Below are 24,377 nucleotides of genomic sequence, written 5' to 3' on the forward strand. Positions count from 1 at the left end.
AAAAAAAAAAAAAAAAAAAAAAAAAAAAAAAAAAAAAAAAAAAAAAAAAAAAAAAAAAAAAAAAAAAAAAAAAAACTCGAATCAGTTCCAATAAGCCCATTTAACTCTGGCCCAATGTAGCATGAATCAGTGGCACTTTTGTAATTTTTCGTCCATTAAATAAAATTTTAAAAACAATTAAAAGCGAGAGAGAGAGAGAGATCCAATTCTAAGGCCGGGAACGGAAAATATGGCGGAGATGTCTTACCTTCAGATCCACGATGCTAACGATGCCGTTTTCGACCATTACCACCACCACCATCACCTGAGAGATCAACCCCTTTCTCAGATCCTCGATTCGCTTCCTCACTGGGTCCAATCGGATAACGTCGATCTCGACCTCTCAGAATCCAATTTTTCTTCCGGCCACGTTACGGTGCCCGATTTAGTAGTATTCACGGCTGACGAAGGTCTTGATCTGCTCGATAGGCGTAGCTTTGTCATGGATCTGTTTCACCAGCGCGTCGAGCAATCTCTTGTAAGTCCCCTTATTGATGACGGAATCGACGATTTCGAAAATTACGAGATACGTGGGGATAGTTCGGAACTTGATTTTGGATTGGAGTTAGAATCTAGTAGCGGTTTCGTTGATAACAGTGATCTTGTTGTTAACCTTAATGAACACGGTTTCGTTGATGGGATGAGGCTATTAGGGTTTGAATCAGGCGATGTTATAGTTACGGTGGAATCTGGTTTTGGTTCTGATGATGGAGATGAGCCGGCGGAGGAGGAGGATGGTGAGATTTGGGGAATAGATTTGAATGAAGATGATGAGTATGTGAATGATGATGCTAGTGTGACATTACCTCTTTGTTGGGATTCACTTCAATTGGAAGAGTTAGGAATGAACAACGAGGAGTTCGAGTGGGAAGAAGTTGATGGTGATGATGAAGAAAGGGAGGTTTTAAGTGTTTTAGCAGAAGAAGCTGATGAGAACAATTCGGTATCAGTCTCTGTTACAGCCACAATCTCTTTAGAAGATCTAGCGATAAGTGAGAGAAGGGGAAGTAGTAGTCTAGGGTGGGAAGTTTTGTTGAATTCTACTAGTCTCGAGTTTAACCTAGATGATGCAGAAAGCAACATGGAGTTATACATTGGTGATATTGATCGTGAGGAAGAAGATGATGATGAAGATTATGATCTTCATACAACAGAGTATGATATGTTGTTTGAGGCTGAGATTTCATCTGGTCTTGGTAAGCCTCCAGCATCTAAATCATTCATAAAGAATCTGAAAGTGTTTCCTTTGACGAATGAGGATGTGATGGAGAACGGTGACGGGATGTGCTGTTGTGCGGTTTGCAAAGAAGAGATGAGTTTGGGTGAGGAGGTTGCAGAGTTGCCTTGTAGACATAAGTACCATAGTGAATGTATTGTTCCATGGCTTGGGATTAGGAACACATGTCCTGTTTGTCGTTTTGAGCTGCCTTCAGATTAAAGACTGAGCAGGATCAAGGTTTTTGAAGACCATAGGTGTTAACAAGAGATGAGATGAGGACTTGCTTGTGTAATTAATATGATAACTTGACTTTGTAGGTCTTAACTCATAAGAGCCTGTAGATTGTAGAAGATAATCACATTCACATGTCTTATATGAACGAAATTATATGTGTTTTTATTCCCTCTTACAAGATTTGTATTCTTACATTCAACAATCCAAACTTGAATTGACTCTGTGATCTGTTTAGTGGGACTCTGTGATCTTTCAGTAATAACTTAAAATGAAATTTTCAGTAGATCATAATTTTTTTTGTTATTAGAATATTCTTTCTCAGTGACATTTAAGCATCTAAGTGTGATATGAGTATTGAAGACATGAGCTGGATAGGAACCTCTCACTGGGTTCAAGTTGGCTAAGACGAAACTTGCATAAAAAGAGAGTTATTGTCCGTTTCTGGATACAAGACATTGCCTCTCCGCAACGTTAATCACATTTTTGGTTCACATTTTCCAAGCTGTTAAGCATCATTATCTCTCTTTAATTAATGTGTGAATTTAGCCTTGAAATTCAAAGTTTATTCCTTAATCTCTGTCTGGAAACAACGCATTAATGTTTTTTCTTTTTTTCTTTTGACTTTATTGCAGTAGGTGGTATTTTACTATCGGGCGATATTTTCTTCTAATATGATTATGATCCAGTTACATAAAAAGGAATTAAGATAAACAACCTTACAAAGTTACCATTATCTTTGTACAAGTAAGGTAGACTTTGTAAGGTTGTTTGTCTTACTTCCTTTTGGTAAAGGTAATATCAATTTGGAATTGCATTTTATTTTTCTTGTTGGTAACTTTTAAAAGAAGTGATCCTAATCTTAGGATTTTCTAAATTGACGAATAGACTTGGAACAGTAACATTGTGAGTGAAAATAGCTAAAAACGTGCAAGTTAGCATCCACTGACCTCTTTCGTTACGAAGTCATGATGATGACACAAACATTATTGTATTACACACGAATTAGCATACGTTGAATCCGCACATAATGAAAACTTAAAAAGATTATGAAAATGAGTTGAGTCGAATAAATTATATATGTATATATATCTAATATAGTACTATTCATCTTTTTTTTTTTTTTTTTTACATTTTCAAAAACAATTTTATATGGATTGTGTTGATACTTGATAGATTAAGTTAAATGTGACTAAACGGCTCATCACATATAATTTTGTTGTGAAATAAATAAGAGGACAATGAAAAAAGAGGCTACCTTGAGTTGAGAAACAAAATGTCGACAAAAAAAAGATACACTAATCTTGACAAAGATGTAAATAAGTGAAATTTTGTCAAAAAGTGTCACTAAGATAGTTTTGTTAGTGGAAAGTTTCATATGCTACGCAAGAAATTGTAATTACAGTTGTCTTCATGCAAGTAAATTTATTTGTCATTATATAGCATCCACCAATCTAATGTTAAGAGCCTACACATATCTTATGTCTCTTCTATAACGCAGCCAATCTCTCTCTCATTCTATCTTCTCCATCTGTCACTTTTGGTGTTTCTGATTCCTGCATCACAGAGTATATTCAGTTTGATGAGTAGACATCTAAAACCCTTCATGGAGTCTGGTGTCCATCGTTCTCATTGTTTCGATATTTTTGAAGGTGTCCCATTACAAGACGACCATTTCAACTCGGCATTCCTACCAAACACCGACTTCAATGCCCAATTGCAGCCAGCCTCGACACGCAGCGACAACAATCAGTCTCAGTTAGACCCAAATGCATTAAACATTTTCCATAACGAGGGGCTTCTTCCAGAAGAAAGAAGGGCGAGAAGAATGGTCTCTAACCGGGAATCTGCAAAAAGGTCACGTCTGCGCAAGAAGAGGCAGATTGAAGAGCTCCAGCAACAAGTTGAACAGCTCATGATGTTGAATCATCACTTATCTGAGAAAGTCATCAACTTGTTGGAAAGCAACCACCAGGTCCTGCAAGAGAACTCACAGCTGAAAGAGAAAGTCTCTTCCTTTCACTTGCTCATGGCGGATGTGCTATTACCCATGAGAAATCCTGAGAGCAACATCAATGACCGCAATGTGAATCATCATCTAAGAGGAGAAACGTCAAACCGTCCCACCAACAACAGCCCCTTTGGTAAATAAGATAGAAGTTTCATATCCCACTCCTCCTCGTTCTTGGTGTGTTTAAGTTTAAGCCAGTAGTACTGTGATTGACCCATATATTTGTGACTTCTATACGACTATACTGCAACTACTTACTGTCATATTTGTGTATAGATTATAGATAACAACACTGCAAATAGCTATTATATACTGGTTTCACAGTTACCTTACCTCAATCGAAATTGTGTATCACATAACTGGTCTATGAAGCAAATCAATTTGAGCAAAAGGTTCATTCAAACAATGTCAACACCGAAAACGAACTAGAACGTACATTTTTGGTTTCTTGCCCTACATCAACAATTGTCCTTCTTCTCTAAGACAGCACCTCCATTGGAGATTTGACCATTGGGTATCTCTGCAGAAGCTGAATCTACACTCTCTTCTTCTAGCTCTCCTAGTTCTTCTACTTCTCCTACTTCCTCTACTTCTTCTACTTCCTCAACCTCTTCTTCTGCTTCTACTTCTGCATCTGCTTCTGCTTCAACTACTTCTGCTTCTACTTCTTCATCATCAACAATGCATTGTACAGGGTCTACAAAAGAAGCAACCGGGTCTGCAAACGAAGCCAAGGAAGGCCACCTGAAAGCATTAACCAAAAACCAAGAAGATGATAAAAGAGTATTATCCCAAAATTACAACACCCTCGAAAACTCATATGACAAGATCTCTGTTTCCAAAACACCAATCTAATTGCTTACTTGCTTGAATAAATGGTCGCACCATCATCAACTGTTGTTATCTCCTCATACATATCATCTGAAACAACAACAACAACAACAACACCCAAAAAAGATCAAATCTTTATGAACTTTTCAACTCCAAAGAACAATGGGAGACAATACAAAAAAAACAAACTAACCTCCAGAGAAGTACTTCTCCACAAGAAACTGCTTAAACCCATCTTCGTAGTTTCGATACTTGTCAGCATACTCTTCGCTTTCGAGATATCTTAAAAAAATACGAGATTTAGGTTCTTTACAGTCCCGAAGAACACAATGCACAAAAGAAAGACAAAAAAAAAAGTTTGGAATTTTTAGAAATTACTTGTGAAACGATGGTTCTTCATCAACCAATTGATCTGTTAGTATTCCGTTGCTGTTCACCATATCCTCCGTCTGCAACACAATCGGAGTTATTATACAGATCCTAGTGTAAAATTATTACTCTTTATGGAGAGAGCAGAGAGAGAAGCAGAGTACCGTGATTTCGGGCGGCGGCGGAGAGGGAGGTGCGACTGAATTCTGCGGCAGTGGCTGATGTTCCGACGGAGGCGGTATTGCCGGAGATGTGGCACTCTCGCTCGTCATACGTTTCAACTCTGGGGTTTTTTTTTGAAAACCTTTTGACTGATGACTTTAAGAAGAATGATTTAGTGAAAAGCTAGGTTTTTATTTGTCTTTCTATAATAAATAAAACTTATACTAAATTTGATTTTGTATTTTTACAAAAATGAAAACCAAAATAATACTAAAATTTAGTTCTTTTCCCGCTTAATTAACTAAATTTATGTTGGGTTATTCTCTACTTGGTAAATTCGATCAATTTTGTAAAAATAAGCACAGAGTTTACGTTAATAACAATTTTATATAGAAATGATTATACCAGCATACGCATGGATTTTGAAATACTATACTATATATATATATATGTATATACATATATGAAATATTTATAACAATTAAAATTGAATTTTTGTATTGTACTAATTGTAGTTTAGGTAGAATATTAAAAATTGAAAATTAGTATTGCATTTTAGGTTAAAATAGTTTAAATGGAAAGAAATCTTCGGATAATATGTATAGACGGAATAGATAAACTTGATTTTTTTATTGTGTTGATACTGGATCCCACACTCCGGCTCAAATCACTAGCGGCCACCCAGTCCACTAAGGGGTGAAGCCCACACTGATGTCTGAGGCCTAATAGCGAAGTTGTTACTTTCGACGTCGTGAAATCCGAAGTGGAAAAATGAGAAAATGCTAGCAAGCTAATCAGAAAACGTAACACAAGGAATTTCGGTTAAAGATTATGTAAACAAATTTCGTGTGAATAATGGACCGAATATCGCTCTAAATTAAATGTAATAGCAAGTAAAAAAAAAATGAGTTGTAATGCAAAAAGAGAGATAGGCACCAAAAAAAAAAAAAAAACAATAAACATTGATTTGGCAATATTCACTCTAATTAGACATCCACACAAACCTTCAGTAACCTGGACTGGAGAGTGCTGATTCCGAATCTCACATACTGTAGTTTTATGAAATAGTTAAAATTGAATTAGTAGTGTATGTTCACATATTGTAGTCTAGGTTGACTAGTTAGAATGGAAATAATTTTTTTGTAAATTTAGGTTGAAAAGTCCAAATTCAGTAAAATAAAAAAAGCAAAGGAAGAAGGATCTTTGTTTGCATGGTAAAATAAATCTTAGTTTGTAGAGATCATACGTATGGGGAGCCAAAATACATCAGGATAGCTTTTTCCCATTCATATAGAATTTTGAGCAATGTCAGTAATCAGTATGATGCAATCGTCTGTCGAACCAATTGATTCTCCAACACTAAAGTTGTTGTTTATTATAAAGTGATAGATAACATTTTATCTTTACTGAATTAGGTGAACTAGTAGTGAAATGTAATTTTCTTTTCTTTCTAATCCACTATGTCTTCGAGTGGGTTGGACCTAATTACGAGACTTTTTAAGTTCGGCCTTTGTAATTTGACGTGAAAACAAAAGTTGTAGCTCTTATCCATCTCTCATTATCGTCAAAGTAAAATAAACATGGTTCTCTTATAAATAACATAAAACCTACCCAAAATACGGCTCGCTTAATACCAACATGCTGATTAGTGTATGTTTTTGTTTGCATAGATATAAGATTAGGACATTCTGAATGAATAGGTTTGAAGATCATTGTGTTTCCATGAATTTATATTATTTTAAGAACTTTACCGCTAATTATCATACTCCCTATATAGTATCTTAAACCTTTGAACACGACAAAAGAGAGATTGATACATTAAAAAAACATTCAATACGGCAAATGATTTGGAACACTCAGAACAGATCTTTTAGATGATGAAATTGATGCTCTCAACTATCCGCAATATGTCAATAAAAATCACATTTCGACATTCACAACAAACAAATTAAAAACAAAAGACATCGACCTTTCATATTGAAAACAATCCTAAAAAATCAATCCAAATCAAAATATATCACAATCTGTTTGTTATCTAGCCGTATGTGTGTGTGTGTGTGTGTATTTGTATGTATGCGAGTACGTGTATAAATGGAAGTATGATAGACGAGAGAGCTGTGTGAGATGTGATGGAAGATGGGCCTGATGGGTGGACCCAATGATCACGTGACAGTTGTGATGATGGTATAACGAGCTAGGACCCATGGGCCTGTTGAAGACTTTGCAATCTCAACCGACCACCGACGACTGAACCTTGAGCATTGATGGTGACCTTTCCACTCAACTCACTGACACACCTCACCTCGTCGTTTTAGCAAACACTCTCCCATACTCTCCCATATGTATTAGGAATTAGGATACACAGTATCTCTGCCCTAAAATAGTATATTATTGATCATACCATTTCTTATAATTAATTTATAAATATCGTTTTTTTCATAGCCCTCAATGCTAAACAAATTACTCATAAATTTTAGATGGTCGTATCAAATTTCGGAATTTATTGTATTGATAGGATGAAAAAGCAGGTCTGTGACTGTACCAATGTACTGTATGTATATGTATTTTGTAGGCATAGCCGTATTAGTATGGTCCGTATGGATTTTGAATTTGATAGTTCTCTTGGCTAGCCAAGGACACCTGTGTACCAATTAGTGTGCAGTTCACCTCCTATGTCTCAGTGGGGTCAACTTTTTTTCCCCTTCATTTCCATTTCTATTTATTATAATATTTAATGTTTAATTTACTGATTTTTTTTTTCTTGGTATGAATGATACTCCGATTTTTGTTTGATAAAAGGATATATACTCTGATTTTTTTTTTATTTGAGCAATACTATACTACTAGTAGTTTTACAAAAAAACAAAGCATTACTATAATTAGTCTATATGGTAAACCCTATTATTTGCAAAAACTGACGAGTCGATTTATTTATTATTGCATGTGTTTTTTAAAAACAAAATAAATCTCAACTGTTCATAATTTTAACAGATATCATACTTGATATTTGATTATCTGTCATATGATTTTATCTCACGCAGAAAAATCTCTTACCGCCGCTTTTTGTTTGCTAATATTAGTTCCGTTAATTAATAACAAAATAATATTCGTCGCATATGATTTCTAAGCGAAGCTAAATCTGTCAAGTTGAAGGCCAAACATAGAACGGACTACTGAAATGTAAAAAATGATTTCATTAGTCTTCAGACAGTCGACATTAGAAAAATACTTTGATGCGTGCAGTGTGGACACTGGACCGTGCACATGCATGTGAGGCATAGGTGTGTAGTTAATGTTTTTGACGTCCACGAACAGGTACAGAAGAATCCGTGTGAATGTTACAAATTACAATAAGATTTTGTGATAAGTATAGCCACGTCGTATCGAAGCGCATGTGTGATGACTGATGAACAAGGTTCTTCTTGCATGAACACTTTAAATAAAGGATATATATACAAGACGTTTCTATATATTTATGTCAATTCGATCACTTCTTTTTCCAAAATGAAATCATTTTGTTCAGTCGCAGAATTTAGACAATGTTAAAATATGAGTATAGTTCAACTAGACATCTAAGATAAGCATTTTACGGTAATTAATTGATTGTCATATGCTATTTGAGTATTTTCAAACATTTGTATAATTGCATTAACCATATATCTGGTTCAGTTGCTCAAACTAGAACGAAGATTTTACATAGCAAAAATCACTACAACGTTCTCGATCTAATAATTCGAGTCAAACAATCGACTTTAAAATTTTAAAAAAGCCTGGAATAAAGAAAAATAATGTAATATAACAAAAAAAAAATTCTTTATAAAAAAAAACGTTTCTGTGGCGACATTTTCCCGAAAAGCACACAAATTTTAAAATATTGACGTTAAATTCATAATCTTTGAGCAATATGTACTGAAAGCTATGAGAGGTTCTTCAATATCGATTGTGTTAGTTCTGAGGACAATGAACGATTTTCATTATGGTGCATTTAATTGTGGTCATTTCGATCTTACTTAGTACTATCAATTATTTCATTATGGTACAAAATTACGCTTATTAAGTCGTCGTCTTATTAGTAATAAGATGATGAAGAAATGTTTGATCTAAGTGCTTTGAAATTCTCTATGAGTGACGGCTCAGTTTCTTCGGATTGCCTTTGAAAGGCTTCCAAGTTCCAATGCATGTAGTTTGGTTACCGCGCGCACCTTATCATGTGCCTCCTTCATTCTCTTCTTTAGGGTTGCCTTTAAAAGGCTTCCAATACATTATACATGGATTGAATATTGTGAATATATACATTCTTAACCAAAAACAGAAAAAAAAATATATATATATATATATATATAGTACCCGATTAGTGCAATAAGTTATTGTTTTTTAGTGTGGAAAACTGGAAATTAAGTTAGTTAATTAGACACAAGTCACATACAGCCAGCTTAAGGACCAAACTCACCAAACCCAAGGTTAAAGCCATGAAGTTTATAATCTTTGGAGTTCTATATATCTATATTTAAGTGACTTGATATTCTAGTAATTACCATGTCTCTAATTCGAGATCTCATAACCTTCTGTATTAATTAAAAGATTTGTGTGTCTTGTCTTTTTCAGCAAAACAAATTTGTTTTATTTTTTTGGGCAAAATTTTTGTTAATATCGTCGTTATTAACGGAGTTGTTACAAAAATATGATTTTGTCATTACCATTGTATAATCTATTACTAAAACAATACGAGCAGTATATATAATACTTCATTGCTTTCAATCATCATTCATCACTGTCTTTGATTATAAAAACACAAACTATAGATATGTCATTCACTGCTAATTGTTATCACTGTCATGCATCTATGAGATATGGAGCGATGAGCATTGTATTACTATATGTCTCCATGTCACTATTGTTGTGTTTGCAGTTTGCACTTTCCACCCGACATTTGCTTACCCACTTTAGTGGTCCTATTGGCTCTTTCCACTAAAATACTGGTCGATTTCATAATTTCTGAAATTATACGGACATCATCCAATATGGAATATGAAAACCATGGATATTTCAAGGGATATATGTACGTTCAAATTAATGCGAAGGCTGATCCCTTCACATTTTATACAAAATGTTAAAAATTATCTTTGAGAAATAATTTATCTTACATAGTTTAATTACTCCAGTTCAAAAAATACAAATATGGTAACTGAACACCAAACGTGAGACTATATTTGGTTCTACCAAATATGAATTATAACAAGGTACGGCATTTTGGTTTAAACTACGGGTTTATCTATCATATGTACTATAAATATTTTGAAAGGCCTCTTAAACATTCATAAACCCATGGACTGTAGATCTAAATTTGGTTAGGATGTACAAAAATAGTTGTGATTACTTAATATGACAACCGGACAAATAATTGCGACTACAAGTACCACATTTGTACACATACGCTACATTCTCATTACCAAATAGTTTTATCATTCTTAAGAGATATACGGTGACGTGGTACAAGAGGAACCACTGGAACAGGCCACAGGGCTCTTTGAATCAGCAGATAAAGCGGGGTGGCCGACAAGTCGACAATCCAATTTATGTGGATATCAAACTCTTACGTTTATTCACCCTCCACGTGCCCTCTTATCCATCCATATCAACCGCTTAGATCATTCCTTCCCAATTCAACAAAAATCTTGCCCCACTATTATTACGATTAGGGTTAAATTTGTTATGCCAAATCCATCTTTTCAAAAAATTTCTTTGTGAAACTGACGTGTTAATTAAAAGGGTAGACTATGATGAATCGGTTATAACTCAAACGGAAGATATCTATTTTGGAGAAAAAAGATTAATATAGTAAGGTTTTGAACGAAGGAAAGCATTTTACGAAGGACTGTTGTACCACTATGACAATTGTTAAAATCACTATTCAAGTTTGATGTAATATTCGTGCATCTGAAAGCGATATATACGCTAAAACTAATACTATAATTAATAATTATTGAAAGATTGGCTTTGTAATTAAATTGTGGCAAGTGGCAACTATATTTCACTGTTCAAACCTTAAACTTACAACAAATGTTAGACGATATATACTAGATGTTAGTTTCCTTGTAGTTGAAGCAAGGGATTGGACCTTTTGACATTGCCTCCATTATATTTCCAATACAAAAAGTTTCTGAAAACAATGCGCAATCAAAAGCTCTACGCGTAACTTCAAATTCCAAAAGAAGCCTCTCGCGAAAATACCTATTTATGTTTTTGTTTCAATTTCACACGCAAAGTAAAATTCCATACTTATATATTTAATCACAAAAACATAAGTACATAAGAAATTATTCCTTTTTCAAGCAACGTAGTTCAGTGAGATATTATATTATCTTGTGGACTATGTATGTGATATGTCTTAGACTCAGTACGAGAATAATATCTAAAGATTAAATACAATTTATACAGCATATATATATATATATATATATACGTAAACACTAGTCAACTCAATTCAAACATTTTTCATATAGTACGGGATTAGAAATTAGTAGGTTATTCAGACTTCTAATTCATTGTTTTGCAGAAGAAAATCATTTTAAAAAGTTTATTGGAAAATATTGATTTTGAATTCATATTTTATTAATTACATGATCTCATGTATATTCGTTAGAAGATATTAACCTCTCCCAAGAAGTAATTTGCATTACTTGTTTTAAGAAACAATGTACTAATAGTATGAATTTTCGATGGCGAAACAATAACATTTTTTTTTTAAAGTTTAGTTAAAAAAATCATCGCATTAATATTTTGAAGCTTTTGGGATTCAATATAATTCGATGTGAAACTAAAAGATTTAAAAAAACACGATTATTATTATTGTTTTTTTTATAAATATTTTTGTCAATCATTGGATATTTTGATGCGACTCTTTGGCATACAAATAAATATATACAACCGAAATATAACAAATCGTTTAAATGCGAAGATATTAATATTTAATACATACATAATTTGATGGGGCCAAATTTTTGGACTCGAAGCTAACTTCTGAATACAGCCACGCGAGGGGATTGTAAAATACAAAATATCGCATGGGCAGAACCGTCATTTGAAGATAAACTGCCTGTTCGGACATATGAAAGATATGCTTTGTCAGAGAGTTTCAGAAGAAGTCTTTCCCATGCTTACCACTTCACCTTCTCTCTCTTCTCTTCCTATTTCTCTTACCTTCTCCACTGTAATAACCTCGAAACCCAAACTTGCTTAGATTGTATATTTTTCTTTATCATCTCTCTACGAAATGCAAGATATTCATGATTACTCGATGACCGGAGGTGGCGGTGGTGGAGGAGGAGGGAGGTTTTTCGGTGGAGGAATCGGCGGAGGAGGAGGTGGAGATCGGAGGATGAGAGCTCATCAGAACAGTATACTTAACCATCACCAATCTCTCAAGTGTCCTCGTTGTAACTCTCTTAACACAAAGTTCTGTTACTATAACAATTACAATCTTTCTCAGCCTAGACACTTTTGCAAGAACTGTCGTCGTTACTGGACTAAAGGTGGTGTTCTACGTAACGTCCCCGTCGGAGGTGGTTGCCGGAAAGCTAAAAGATCGAAAACAAAGCAGCCTACGTCTTCCTCCTCTGCCGACAAATTACCAACCACGACGCAGCAAGAACATAACGTGGAGGACAAATCGAGTACGGGATCTCACTCTAGCAGCGAGAGCTCTTCTCTCACAGCTTCTAACTCTACCACCGTCGCCGCCGTATCCGTCACCGCGGCGGCGGAGGTTGCTTCGTCGGTTGTTCCCGGTTTTGACATGCCTAATCTTAAACTGTATGGTAACGGGATCGAGTGGTCGACGTTGCTCGGACAAGGCTCATCGGACGGTGGAGTTTTCTCGGAGATCGGAGGTTTTACTACGGCGTCGGCGATCGAAACGACTCCGTTTGGATTCGGGGGCAAGTTCGTAAACCAAGACGATCATCTGAAGTTGGAGAGTGAAACTGTACAGCAACAACAGTTTGGGGATCGAACGGCTCAGGTTGAGTTCCAAGGAAGGTCTTCTGATCCAAATATGGGATTTGAACCGTTGGATTGGGGAAGTGGCGGAGGAGATCAAACACTGTTTGATCTAACTAGCACCGTTGATCATGCATACTGGAGTCAAAGTCAATGGACGTCTTCTGACCATGATCAGAATGGTCTCTACCTGCCCTGAGTCTCTCATAGCTTCTTCTTCTTCTTAACCCCAAAAAATATAGTAATATTCTATACACATAAGGTAAAAAAAGTTCGATGAAGTGGTTTTTATTTTATTTTATCATAATGGGTTTAAAACGGGATTTATTATATAATTATATGACTGCTTGTAAATTTTTTTGCCACATATAAAATTTTACCTCTCTTTCTTTTTTTGGTTAGTTTTTGGAATAGTCCAAGAGTGCAAATTTATATGGCTTAGGTTCAGTTTTCGAACTAGCCGTTTTTACTTATCGTTGTATATTTGATAAGGTTTTAATTTTGCTGGGATTTTTTTTTTCTTCTTTTGTTTGTTTTCATTGATGTATCTAATAAATTTATATATTTGATTGGGCATACAAAATCGTCGCTTCTGCTTCTTTGTTTATGTGTTTATCTTTTACCTTTGATTCGTTGTTTATGTGTTCTTCTTAGTCATTAAGACTGTGCAGGTTCAATGTAGCTAAGTTCCGTCTAATTAGTTAAGCCGTGTTAGCACTTACATAAATAATATGCAAAATTCTTATCTTATCTTATAATATCTTCGGAAACATATGAAGGAATTTTATAATCGAATAAACAAACTATAAATTCAAAATCACAGCTTCCACTAGGTAATAGAAAAACGAAAAATGATCTTCTATTAATATAGTATAATTCCATTTCTATTAATTATATATAACTAATGATTAACTCGAAAGAGTAATCTCTTAGGTTTGTTGTTGATAGAAAAGAAAAAAAGAGACCAATATTTTTTTTGTAATGGGAATATTTTGAGATTTCTCAATGGGCGAATTATAGAAAAAGTTTTCTGAAGGAAATTGTACGGAAAGAAAAGAAACGAGTGAGCCGTGCCGTCGCGTAGGAACAGCGCAAAGCAACGGGCGAGCGACTTTGCATGGGACCCACGTGTTAGTGACGGGCCTCATGGGCGGCATTGTGATCCACGTGGCTTTAAAACTGGAACCCACTTCACGTGTCGGAACGTCGATGGCTGACGTACTTATATGGAGGTCGGTTCGTCGTTTTCTCTAACACCAATCTATATCGCTCGCTCGTAGAAGAAGATTTCAAACATCAAAGATCTAATTAAGCCGAGAGAGAGATATAAAAGAGTACGAATCGTCTGATTGTGGGCCGTTAGATCAGTGAAAACGCAGAGCTCGTAAATACGTCGTTGGATTGGATAGGGTGACACACCCTCCGAATCAATGGTGATGATGTTGAGGGGTCCATATTAGGTAGGTGGTGGTCATTGTAGGGAAACACTTGAGAGGAGAGTAGGTCCACAAGGACATGTGCATAAGTTATAAAATCTCATACAAATCACACACGGGAAAGTTTGGTTGGGCGGTTGGGAGAGTTTGGGATTGTCTGTGGGTTGGTGTATGACTCCACCATGTTCCCCTTAGGTCATCTCCACGGAGCGTTACTTCTCCAAATTTTTTTTATTAAAAATTAATAAAATAATACAGAAAAAGAGAGCAATAGAGAGAACTGATGCTTTGAGTGGTTGGGCTAGAATCGTTACTCTGAGAATTTCTACACTTGTTCACTTCTCCTTGGTTAAATATTAAAATATTATTATTATTTTTTTTTGAGTAACGTTGAAAAATTTCTCTAGTGTAAATGCTCTTAATCATCATTTTCATTTTATTATTGTTTCATGATTTCTACTTGTATTTTTCTGTATTTTGTTTCGTCGATGGACTCGATCGTTTGACAAATCAGAGGACATTCATAGCTATTCTATAAGCCCACTCCTATATATCTATGATGGTTACACTTACACAAACCACAAATTTTGGTGGATGGTTATTACTTATTACTGAACAATACTGTCTACTTAGTTAGTGTTCTTCTTACAGATAATGAATGATAAACGTTGCTTGATCAAGGCCTAAGTGTATTCGAGCTGAACGCTTTAGTAGATCATATTGGAGAGGTTTGCGTATCAACGCTTAGCCATTTTCAGTCATCTCTTTAAAATCGCAAAATGTATAAGAGAGTTGTAGAGATGGTTGAAAAGTGTGGAAGGATCTTAGATGATCTCACATACGCAAGTAGGATTTTCCAGAGCACTCTTAAGATTCTCACAAATCATAACTAACTTGTACACATTCACATACACATACATACACACATATCCTTATTAACTTTGGAAAGAAAAATCAATTAACATGTAAAAATTCTACAAATTAAAGGTGGATTATCAAGGTAACATTATAATTGATTAGCTCAAACTAATTTAAGTATAGTAGAGGTTGCTGAGCTGGGATCAAAACTGAAACAGCTGGAGTTATATTGAAAATGTGGTTCATTCTTAGTCTTTGAATCCAAAGGCATGGTTCGATGACCGCTCGTCCTAACGGGATTTCACATGACTGTTTTTGTATGTAACAGTCTAACAGAGTCTAAAATCACTCGGAACACTTATTATTTCTTTGCTTTATAACAAACACAAATCACATAAAAATGGATCACTGTTAGAGTTATACTAAAAAAAAGTTTTCTACTAAGGTTATGATTGAACTTTAAGATTTTAATAATCCAGAGAATCGTTTTCAGATAAAATCTAAAGAAATAATGATTAAAAAGCTCTATGTTATTATTGTGTCTCCAATATCTAAAACTTCTATAAAACATTTTTAGTTTTTTTTTTTCGAATTCATGATCAGACTATTCATTTTTATTATATGTTATTGTATTAAATAAAATAAAAATCTAAAATGGAGGACAACTCATACTTGAATTTTAAAAAAAAGAAAGGTCTATACATCCAACATAAATTAGTAATAACTCCAACCAATAAAATTTAAGCTAACTTTCATATTTTTTTTTGTAATGAATTAATACAATAAACAAGCGTGTAATGAAAATTGATTCATAATCTCAACCAACGAATGTCAAATATGTATTATCGTTTGTATGTTTTTTAAAGTTTTGAACTATTATAAAACCAAAACAAAAAAAGTCGGTGAAATGTGAATATAAATAACTTACATTACATCGATATAATATAACTAGATTAACATGAAAACACAGGCGTTAAAAAATAAGAAAAAAAAAATCAATTTCAGGTAAAAAATACTATAAAACAAATTTACTGGACTCAAATAAAGGGTCTGGATAACGACCCACACCCGGACCCAAGTCGGATCCGGATCTCCGCAATTTTTTTTTTTTTTTTTCACATTTTTTAAGTTTCTTGAAAATTTGAAACTCTTCTTTTCTTTATTTTTTCTTCTTCCCCTTTGGTTCGATACGCGCTAAAATCTCAGATCTCATAAGCTTTTCGAAGGAGATCCATAATCTCACAATGGCTTCATATAGAGCCGAAGACGACTACGATTACCTCTTCAAGGTTGTGTTAATCGGAGATTCCGGCGTCGGCAAATCCAACCTCCTTTCTCGATTCACACGCAATGAGTTCAGTCTCGAATCTAAATCCACCATCGGCGTCGAATTCGCCACACGTAGCATCCAAGTCGATGATAAGATCGTCAAAGCCCAGATTTGGGATACCGCCGGGCAAGAAAGGTACATTCATGATTCATTCATCACGCTTCTTGATCCATGGATCCATTTTTATTTGATTTTCTTGATTTGATGACTTTGAAGATATCGAGCAATCACAAGTGCATACTACAGAGGAGCTGTAGGAGCGTTGCTTGTGTACGACGTTACAAGACATGTGACCTTTGAGAACGTTGAAAGATGGTTAAAAGAGCTTAGAGATCACACGGATTCAAATATCGTCATCATGTTCGTTGGGAACAAAGCGGATCTTCGTCACCTGCGAGCTGTTTCAACGGAAGACGCTAAGGCTTTTGCGGAGAGGGAGAACACTTTCTTCATGGAGACATCGGCTCTCGAATCGTTGAACGTTGAGAATGCTTTCACCGAAGTGCTTTCTCTGATTTACCGTGTTGTTAGCCGGAAAGCGTTGGATATAGGAGATGATCCTGCTGCTCTTCCCAAAGGACAGACCATCAATGTTGGTTCCAAAGACGATGTCTCTGCCGTTAAAAAGGTTGGTTGCTGCTCCAGTTGATGGGTTCACCCCTACAGGCAAGAATCGCTCTGTTCGATCTTGTTTCTTTCTTTTTGTTGTTTATATATATGAACATCTTGTTAATTTATTTGTATAATCATACACGTATATTGAAAACCACTGCGTTGCATTTCGAATGTATATCACAAACAATATTGATTTGAGTTGAACCTCAATGTACTCTGTTTCTAAGTGAGACGGTTATTGTTGTCTACCGTCTATCGAAGTGTTTATTAATGTGATCTTGAGACCAAACACAGAGCATGTGAAGCTCCAATGGAAACTGAGATAACCTTGTGTGGTTGACCCTCATCTTCTTCAGTTAAGAAATTAACTTCAACAGGAGTAGTTTGGATCTCCGGGAGTCCTGGAACGCCTAACTGGAAATCTTTAGCGTTTCCCCACATCCAGAGTTCACCTCCATCTGTCGAAAAACCAATCCCATGTTTTTAGTTTTTTTTTTGAGTTATTTATCATGTCAAATGAGCATAAGTATAGCTTTCTATATACCTGTTATCGCTGCAGAAGAGGAACCTCCACAAGCGATGAAAACAATCTTTTTGTCTGCTAACGCTTCGATTTCTGTAGGAGTTCTCTGGTTTCGTAGCGAGGAATTACCCAATTGGCCGTGTCCACCATGGCCCCACGAGAGTACTTTACCTTCCTCTGTTGTCACACCAAGCAAATTTCAAATCAACCGTGTAAAAACCAACCAGAGATATTGCTCCATTTGCAGAAGATTGTTTACCGGTTAAGGCAAGAGAGTGATATCCACCGCACGCAACCTGGGTGATACGAACGCCTTCTAAACTGGGAACCGGCATTGGTTCCCAACCTCCCAAGTTATCACCGCGTCCGAGCTCATAATTGGAATTTGCTGATACAGAAAGATTCATTGAATTCCTTTTTACAATGGCAGGAACTAGAAAGTGATGCATTAGATTGTTTTTTACCTCCCCAGTTCCAGAGTTGTCCCTCTTGTGTAAGAGCCATTGTGAAGAAACCACCACAGGAGACAGAGGCTACGGGAACTGTTAAAGCTTTGACCTTTGAAGGAACACTACGCCCACCAGCTTCGTTTGGTCCTCTGCCTGGCCCGAGTCCTAGTCTGCCGTCTCCTTCTTCTCTTCCCCACATATATAACTCTCCTAAAACAAAAAACATGCCCGGTTAAGAGTTCTACAGAGATACTATTACTAATATATCAAACAGTTAAAACCAACAAAAACAACAACACTAAGAACGGGTCACGTTCGTTTGAAGTAGTATATACGAATGAAACCATGTCAATAACTGCAGAAAACTATAGCAAGAAGAGAAAGCATGTGGAAACCTGATTCGGTAATAGCAGCAGTATGAGTTCCACTGGTTGCAATGGCAGAGATTTTGCAGTCCCAAGAGCCGTCAACACGTCGAGGAACGAGTTCTCTAGTGTAAACCTGATGTCCAAGAGCACCAAAGCCACCATAACCCCTAACAACTTCATTTTTAATATATGGAACCCCAATCACATTATGTATGCAGAAGCAAAAAGATCAAACACAAACACGAATCTAGCTTGATATATCCATTGGCATTGCATCAACTTGCACAAAACAGTATTGATTCCAAAAACTCAAATCGAGATCAAAGCTAGAGCTTACCAAGTGAATACATCTCCTTGATGTGTTAAAGCCACTGAATGCAAACCACCAAGAGCGATGGATCGAATCGAGCGTTCCTCGAAAAGCGGGTTCAAATTGGGGACGAACACCGAGTTCTCTTGGCCAAACCCTAGCCTACCTCCGTCACCTTTTCCCCAAATCCATAGATCTCCGTCTATGGTTAAACCCGAGTGGAACAATCCACAAGAGATTCCAACTCGAAAACTCGATGGATCGGCGGCGTCGATTCTTCCAGGAGTTTGGGCGAGAGAGAAGGATTGATCAGAGCGGAGGTGAAGATTAGCGACGGGAGACGGATACATTCGAATCTCTTCGATTCCACCGCCGAGCTGACCTGAAGCACCTCGTCCCCATGAGAGGAGCTGGAGGGTGACGGGACTAGAATCGATCTCTGGGCTTGTGTAGAGTGTGGGTACCTTGGTGGTGGTTCCTCTGCCGCTTCTTTGAGTGGTCCGGGAGGATGAGAACCGACGCGTGAAGCTACGTAAGCGGTAGCTTAACGGTGCCATTGTTTCATCGGAGTTTCATCTCTACCGGTGGGTTTTATTTAAGATGCGACTATATGTATGAGAAGCTTATTGAAATGACGGCGTTTTCATGAGTGAGATAGAAGAATTAATTGCTCGTAAGGACCTTGTATAATTGTTATTATTGTCAATAAGACCCTATACTTTAGATATAGAATTTTGAAATTATGATAACTTTTTTTTTACATCAGATTGTAAATATATTTTACTCATTGAAATAAGAAAAATACTTTCTTCTTTCAGTATCCGCTATTTTTCTAAAAATAGGTAATATAGTAAATAGAGAGTAATTTGGTAGTATCCGACTGGTTCAACTGCAGCATTTGCGGTTACGTTTGCGGGAGGTTGCGGTAGCGGATGGTTGCGGTTTCAAGCGTTATTAAACGTTTTGAATGACTGGTTTAGCGTTTTAAAATGGGTGCGTATGCGGGAGTTTATGACTGGTTGACCAGCAGATGCAGTAGCGGTTAAAAGATAATAAATGTAATATATAATTATATAAATGTTTAAAAATACCAAAAAATTTATTAAACTTGATATATAATTAAAATTCATTAAAAAATACTAAAATAATTATTTATAAAACGAATAAATTTCATATTGAAATACTTATTACTTTATGCATTTGGCTTTTTACCAAAACTTTAATCAAGTAATTTGATAAATGACAAAACATGTGTTTTAGATCGTAGATCTTCTTTTTAAATCTCACACACTCAATAAGTTCTGTAGGGCAGTAGTTGCATCGGTAGTAATGATCAAACGAGAGTTGAGAAGACTCGTGATTTGTTTTTATATATTTCAAAAAATAATCTTATCTTTAAAAATTTCTGATGAAATGTTATATTTATTTAGATTTTTTGAACATATGTGCGATGTGCCATTAAGTTTACATCAAGTTTTCTGGGTTATTGTTAGTTGAAATATTATTTTCTTCAAATTGTTAATATTCTCAATCTTATTCGTACTTCATTTTCTCTAATCCTTAATGAATAAAATAGTTAGATAAAAGATATATAAAAAAATATTTTATTATCATTGATTTGTTTCAAGTTTAATAATAAAAAAAAAATATTCAACCGCAATCGCCCGCAACCGCAAACGCTTGCGGAAAGCAGCTTTTGGAATTCAGTGGTTTAGAGCGATTGGGAGCGATTTGGAGCAATTGGGAGCGGTTTGTGTGATTGGTATCAATCGCTAGCAACCGCTACCACCCGCAAACACAGCGTTTGCGGGTGGTAGTGGGAGAACCAGTCAGGCATGTGTTTGTTAAATTATAATGTCCGTTTTAGTGCTAATAAATGTGTAAATTTTAAAAATAAATTAGCAAATTATTACAAGAATTCATAATCTAACGGAAAGCTCAAAATCTAACGGGTAACACTAGAGAATTACATCTTTCTTGACCGTTGAAAGATTGAACAATTTTTAAAACAGATGTACATGAGGAAGAGCTTAGCTATGAACATAAGGAAGAGCTTTAGTTGCAGTTAATTGAAGTTTTGGCACTATCAAAATTAAGAATATTGTAATGTTGTAACCTGCAAGACATATCATGATAATTTCATTTCATCTTTCAGCTTATTGTCTGATCAAAGATTGTAAATTAGAGTAATTCTGTACTCAGAAACAGAGTAGAAACAAAAGAATAGCAGAAACTTTTTTGGAATATGTCTTATACTTTTTCAGAATCTACAGCATTGGAAACCTAAAGCAACTGGCTTTTGTTTCTTGGGAGACAAGTCATCTGATTCAGGCATCTTAACAGGGCTTCCCATCCACTCTACGCCTAATCTGCATCCATTTTCAATCCCAAATAACAATTAATTAAACCTTAATCTCCAAACAACGTAAACAAAAATTATTAAAACCATTTTCTTGTTGTTTGAAAACTCACATGGGAAACGCAAAAGAACCCCTTCCTTCGTCTGAGTTATTAGACCCGCTCGATTTATCAGATGCATCAATCTCCTCTTCTTCTTCTTCTTTAGTTTTCTGAAACAGCAGCACAAAACAAAACAAATATATACACAAAAATGGTAAATTCTCATGTACTATGAAGTTGAAATTACATCTTAAGAAAAACATTACATCTGTAACATCACAAGATACATCTTCAGTTTCTTGACTTGAAGCGTTATCGCTCTGCTCTTGTTCTGTTCCTTTAATCTCCGGAGAGTTATTATTCTTCTCTGTTCCTCCTACTCCTTGATCTTTATAAATTAGCTGTTCTTAAAAAAAGCAGTTAAAAGTTAAAAGCTGAGATTCACTTAGTAATTTACTTAGGCTATGTTTCGAACTTTACGGTAAGTTTTTAAACATTATAAAACAATATTGACTTTTTTTTTTTGGACAACGAACCTTACGATTCACCGTCCTCGGTGACTTTCCCGGAGACGATTCGTTCTCTTTCTTCTCTTGTTTACCCTCTTTAACCACATCGAAACCTCCATCTTCACGGTCGAAGCAGAACACAATGAATCCAGATTCGTCAGAAACTGGTTGCTGCGGCCAGCTCAACCGCCGGTGCTGAGACGCCGACGTCGTAGGAGAAACGCTGCTGCTTCTTAGATGAAGATGATGATGACGTGTCCCCGGTGGGCTTAGACTGAGTTTCCTCTCTGATCTCTTCTTCTTAGTACTCTTCATCTTCCTCTTTATCCTCTTGAACGTTAGATTACTGTTGTTGCTCGTAGTGTTTCCGTTACTATTAACTCCATCTTCATCTACATCTATAAATATAATTTCGATAATATATAACTTTTGAACAATAGTTAAAAAATAATGAAATTAGAAACAAGAGAATAGAAGAAGAAGACCAAGAGGAATCTTGCAAGCCAAGAAACAGGAAGCCCAATCTTTGACTCTCCAAGTCACAAGTTTTGGAATTGTCCACTGTGATGAAGCCATGTCTAGCTGTTATGGTTCACGAGAAATAGTGTTTTTGTGTGTGTTTGAGGCTTTTTTAAGAAAAAGTTTTCAGAAGGGAGAGAAAGAATTTATTGTGAGGGAGAACAAGAATGATTTGAAATTTGAAAAAAAAAAAAAAAGAGAGAGAGACAAGACTATAGATGGCCATGAATTGGGGAAGGGGGGTTACAATGTGCAACACATGAATGCATTTAATATTATTGGAATAAAAGGAAATAACAATTGTTTTCTGGAATTGTAATAATTGGGCAGTAAATGCTATCATAGTTAAGAAACACTGCTATTAGAAATTTCAATTTCAATTTTTTCTTTTTCCATTTTCAGCTGTCAAATTATTTAATTTAGTTTTCGTGTGTCAAGATTCAAGAAGACGGCATAACCATTTGAATGGTGGCTAGAGAGACATGGATGCCATTTATGGTGGCACATGAGTTTTTATTTATTTATTTATAGAATCTATATAGATAACCTAGGAACATGGGCCTGTATATGTAGCCCATTATTTGATATATGTAATATTTTCGTATAGTCGAAGGTCCAATAATTTTCGCCTCGGTCTTTTTCATGGTGAGATTAGATAGATTCGTCGTTTGAAATTGAAAGGCGAGCCGAATGAGACTCTGCGAAGGGTTGCTGCAGCACAGCTGATGATGAGCGCTACATGTCTAATCAGTCTAGTGTCAATGTGGTCTGGTCACCAAAGTAAGTTGCGGGCCGGGAAATTAAGTCAAAAACTGTATAACTACATTGACATGTGAATAAAAGGTTATCCCTGACTTCCATTTGTCTAGTTAAAGATTTATGATTGGGGACATGTTAGAATTCACGCTTAGGTTTAACTACATGTCTATGTGTAAAAGATTTTGATTTGTTATCCGCCAGTTTGATATGTAAAACATACTTCTCATAGACTGATAGTAGAGACCACCCCTTGAAACTAATGTGAAAGACTACTATGTGCGGGAGATGGGGATATTTGCATGGTTTGCAATGTTAAAGATGGATCGCAACTGTTATATTTTCTATGTCAAAAAAAAGAAGAAAAAAAAACGATGGATTGCAAATTATTGGAGTTTCATAAAAAATGGAAGATAAAAAAGATAATCAACTAGTATTGAGAATTCGAAGACGGTAAAAGATATAACAAAATGTTCTTGTCAAAAGAATAATAGATTTGTTAGTATGTTAGCGTGTAGATCTTACAAACGAAAAGAAGTAGCGTCTAATTTCACATTTTTCAATTAATTTATTTTACCTAAATGTAATTCCTAAGTCAAGTCAATAAAGAGAGCTAGGCTTCATAATCATCTGCTAAATTACCATGCTTTTTTTATTTTTAGTATTTATTTTTATCAACCTTTCTTCTCCCCGTTGTCGATATCCACATGAGATGAACCATCATGTTGAACCAATCTATAACATCGTCGCCATATACATATATTCCTATATAATCGAAAGTCGCCTTCATGTACTCGCATTATACACACACAAACTGAGTGTGTGTATATAATAAAGGTTTAATGTTGATTGATTAGTTTAATTACTACTGAACGTATCAATGGGGTTGTCGGGTCGAGAACGAATTTAGATATTTTTCAAAAAATGAACCAGATTTTGAAATGTCAATTCAGAGTCGTAGACATGTGTTCTAGAGTCTTTTTAAGGGTATACTATGAACGAATGTAGTACAGTGTGGTTGTGATTACATAGTCCTTGTAGAAAGAAACAAAATACTAATTTGTTACCAATCCCTTTTCTTTTTCGCAATAGCAATAATTATTGTCGTAAATTTATGAGCACTTCCAGTTTCCACGACGTCAAATATTCAATTTCGCCTAATTAATTTATTAGTTGTGTGTAATATGAGCACCTATTGGAACTACAGTTTTGTTAGTTTATATTTATACAATTACAATCTATTCAATTTCTTTAAAGAAATTATAATCTTAGCAACTTGTGTCACACGGTGCTACTGAGTATGTTGTATGTATCAACATAATAACAGATATGTTTGTTCTTTCAGCCGTTGGTTCAAAAAAAAAAAGTTTATTCTTTTAACCGTACTGTCAAGTATCTAACTTATTAAAACATATTATTTATTTGATTCAGAAGTATCAACATA

General features: G+C 35.3%; 7 protein-coding genes across 10 annotated transcripts; 4 read left to right on the plus strand and 3 right to left on the minus strand.

Moving 5' to 3' along the window:
* Window positions 192–1,718, plus strand: LOC104726672. Its single transcript, XM_010445587.1, has one exon. The coding sequence runs from the start codon at window positions 230–232 to the stop codon at window positions 1,475–1,477; it is 1,248 nt and encodes a 415-aa protein (XP_010443889.1). The 5' UTR covers window positions 192–229; the 3' UTR covers window positions 1,478–1,718.
* LOC104726673 (ABSCISIC ACID-INSENSITIVE 5-like protein 7) lies at window positions 2,963–3,758 on the plus strand. Its single transcript, XM_010445588.2, has one exon. It carries the CDS (start codon window positions 3,072–3,074, stop codon window positions 3,639–3,641), a length of 570 nt encoding a protein of 189 aa, XP_010443890.1. The 5' UTR covers window positions 2,963–3,071; the 3' UTR covers window positions 3,642–3,758.
* On the minus strand, window positions 3,830–5,023 carry LOC104726674. The gene is made up of 5 exons (XM_010445589.2): window positions 4,865–5,023; window positions 4,710–4,780; window positions 4,525–4,613; window positions 4,364–4,421; window positions 3,830–4,244 (listed from the first exon to the last, which is right to left on the minus strand). Exons 1-5 carry the CDS (start codon window positions 4,970–4,972, stop codon window positions 3,959–3,961), a joined length of 612 nt encoding a protein of 203 aa, XP_010443891.1. The 5' UTR covers window positions 4,973–5,023; the 3' UTR covers window positions 3,830–3,958.
* LOC104726675 (dof zinc finger protein DOF5.4-like) lies at window positions 11,962–13,465 on the plus strand. The gene has a single exon (XM_010445590.2). It carries the CDS (start codon window positions 12,136–12,138, stop codon window positions 13,057–13,059), a length of 924 nt encoding a protein of 307 aa, XP_010443892.1. The 5' UTR covers window positions 11,962–12,135; the 3' UTR covers window positions 13,060–13,465.
* Window positions 16,293–17,325, plus strand: LOC104726677 (ras-related protein RABA1f-like). The gene is made up of 2 exons (XM_010445594.2): window positions 16,293–16,619; window positions 16,701–17,325. Exons 1-2 carry the CDS (start codon window positions 16,399–16,401, stop codon window positions 17,131–17,133), a joined length of 654 nt encoding a protein of 217 aa, XP_010443896.1. The 5' UTR covers window positions 16,293–16,398; the 3' UTR covers window positions 17,134–17,325.
* Window positions 17,242–19,356, minus strand: LOC104726676 (ultraviolet-B receptor UVR8). Of its 2 annotated transcripts, none has more exons than XM_010445591.2 (6): window positions 18,777–19,356; window positions 18,467–18,606; window positions 18,087–18,281; window positions 17,882–18,010; window positions 17,644–17,799; window positions 17,242–17,557 (listed from the first exon to the last, which is right to left on the minus strand). In XM_010445591.2, the coding sequence occupies exons 1-6, from the start codon at window positions 19,304–19,306 to the stop codon at window positions 17,367–17,369; spliced, it is 1,341 nt and encodes a 446-aa protein (XP_010443893.1). In that variant the 5' UTR covers window positions 19,307–19,356; the 3' UTR covers window positions 17,242–17,366. The 2 variants fall into 2 exon arrangements, with proteins under 2 accessions (XP_010443893.1, XP_010443894.1); XM_010445592.1 differs by having other exon boundaries at window positions 18,467–18,613; window positions 18,777–19,028.
* LOC104726678 (protein BREAKING OF ASYMMETRY IN THE STOMATAL LINEAGE) lies at window positions 20,909–22,358 on the minus strand. Of its 3 annotated transcripts, XM_010445598.2 has the most exons (5): window positions 22,144–22,358; window positions 21,686–22,056; window positions 21,416–21,550; window positions 21,222–21,319; window positions 20,909–21,118 (listed from the first exon to the last, which is right to left on the minus strand). In XM_010445598.2, exons 1-5 carry the CDS (start codon window positions 22,232–22,234, stop codon window positions 21,010–21,012), a joined length of 804 nt encoding a protein of 267 aa, XP_010443900.1. In that variant the 5' UTR covers window positions 22,235–22,358; the 3' UTR covers window positions 20,909–21,009. The 3 variants fall into 3 exon arrangements, with proteins under 3 accessions (XP_010443900.1, XP_010443898.1, XP_010443897.1); XM_010445596.2 differs by having other exon boundaries at window positions 21,222–21,550; window positions 21,686–22,050; XM_010445595.2 differs by having other exon boundaries at window positions 21,222–21,550.

Source organism: Camelina sativa, chromosome 11 (genome assembly GCF_000633955.1).
Source record: "Camelina sativa cultivar DH55 chromosome 11, Cs, whole genome shotgun sequence".
NCBI classification, from domain to species: Eukaryota; Viridiplantae; Streptophyta; class Magnoliopsida; order Brassicales; family Brassicaceae; genus Camelina; species Camelina sativa.

Excerpts from the sequence above, each read along its gene's own strand:
- LOC104726672 (XM_010445587.1), top strand. The coding sequence starts at position 230 with ATGGCGGAGATGTCTTACCTTCAGATCCACGATGCTAACGATGCCGTT.
- LOC104726673 (XM_010445588.2), top strand. The coding sequence starts at position 3,072 with ATGAGTAGACATCTAAAACCCTTCATGGAGTCTGGTGTCCATCGTTCT.
- LOC104726674 (XM_010445589.2), bottom strand. The coding sequence starts at position 4,972 with ATGACGAGCGAGAGTGCCACATCTCCGGCAATACCGCCTCCGTCGGAA. Across the intron at positions 4,781-4,864 it reads CGCCGCCGCCCGAAATCACG|ACGGAGGATATGGTGAACAG; the intron begins GTACTCTGCTTC and ends ATTGTGTTGCAG. Across the intron at positions 4,245-4,363 it reads GCGACCATTTATTCAAGCAA|GTGGCCTTCCTTGGCTTCGT; the intron begins GTAAGCAATTAG and ends TAATGCTTTCAG.
- LOC104726675 (XM_010445590.2), top strand. The coding sequence starts at position 12,136 with ATGCAAGATATTCATGATTACTCGATGACCGGAGGTGGCGGTGGTGGA.
- LOC104726677 (XM_010445594.2), top strand. The coding sequence starts at position 16,399 with ATGGCTTCATATAGAGCCGAAGACGACTACGATTACCTCTTCAAGGTT. Across the intron at positions 16,620-16,700 it reads GATACCGCCGGGCAAGAAAG|ATATCGAGCAATCACAAGTG; the intron begins GTACATTCATGA and ends ATGACTTTGAAG.
- LOC104726676 (XM_010445591.2), bottom strand. The coding sequence starts at position 19,306 with ATGGCACCGTTAAGCTACCGCTTACGTAGCTTCACGCGTCGGTTCTCA. Across the intron at positions 18,607-18,776 it reads CAAGGAGATGTATTCACTTG|GGGTTATGGTGGCTTTGGTG; the intron begins GTAAGCTCTAGC and ends TGAAGTTGTTAG. Across the intron at positions 17,558-17,643 it reads CTCTTCTGCAGCGATAACAG|ATGGAGGTGAACTCTGGATG; the intron begins GTATATAGAAAG and ends GTTTTTCGACAG.
- LOC104726678 (XM_010445595.2), bottom strand. The coding sequence starts at position 22,234 with ATGGCTTCATCACAGTGGACAATTCCAAAACTTGTGACTTGGAGAGTC. Across the intron at positions 22,057-22,143 it reads GGCTTGCAAGATTCCTCTTG|ATGTAGATGAAGATGGAGTT; the intron begins GTCTTCTTCTTC and ends TTATATTTATAG. Across the intron at positions 21,551-21,685 it reads CGAGGACGGTGAATCGTAAG|CTAATTTATAAAGATCAAGG; the intron begins GTTCGTTGTCCA and ends TTTTAAGAACAG.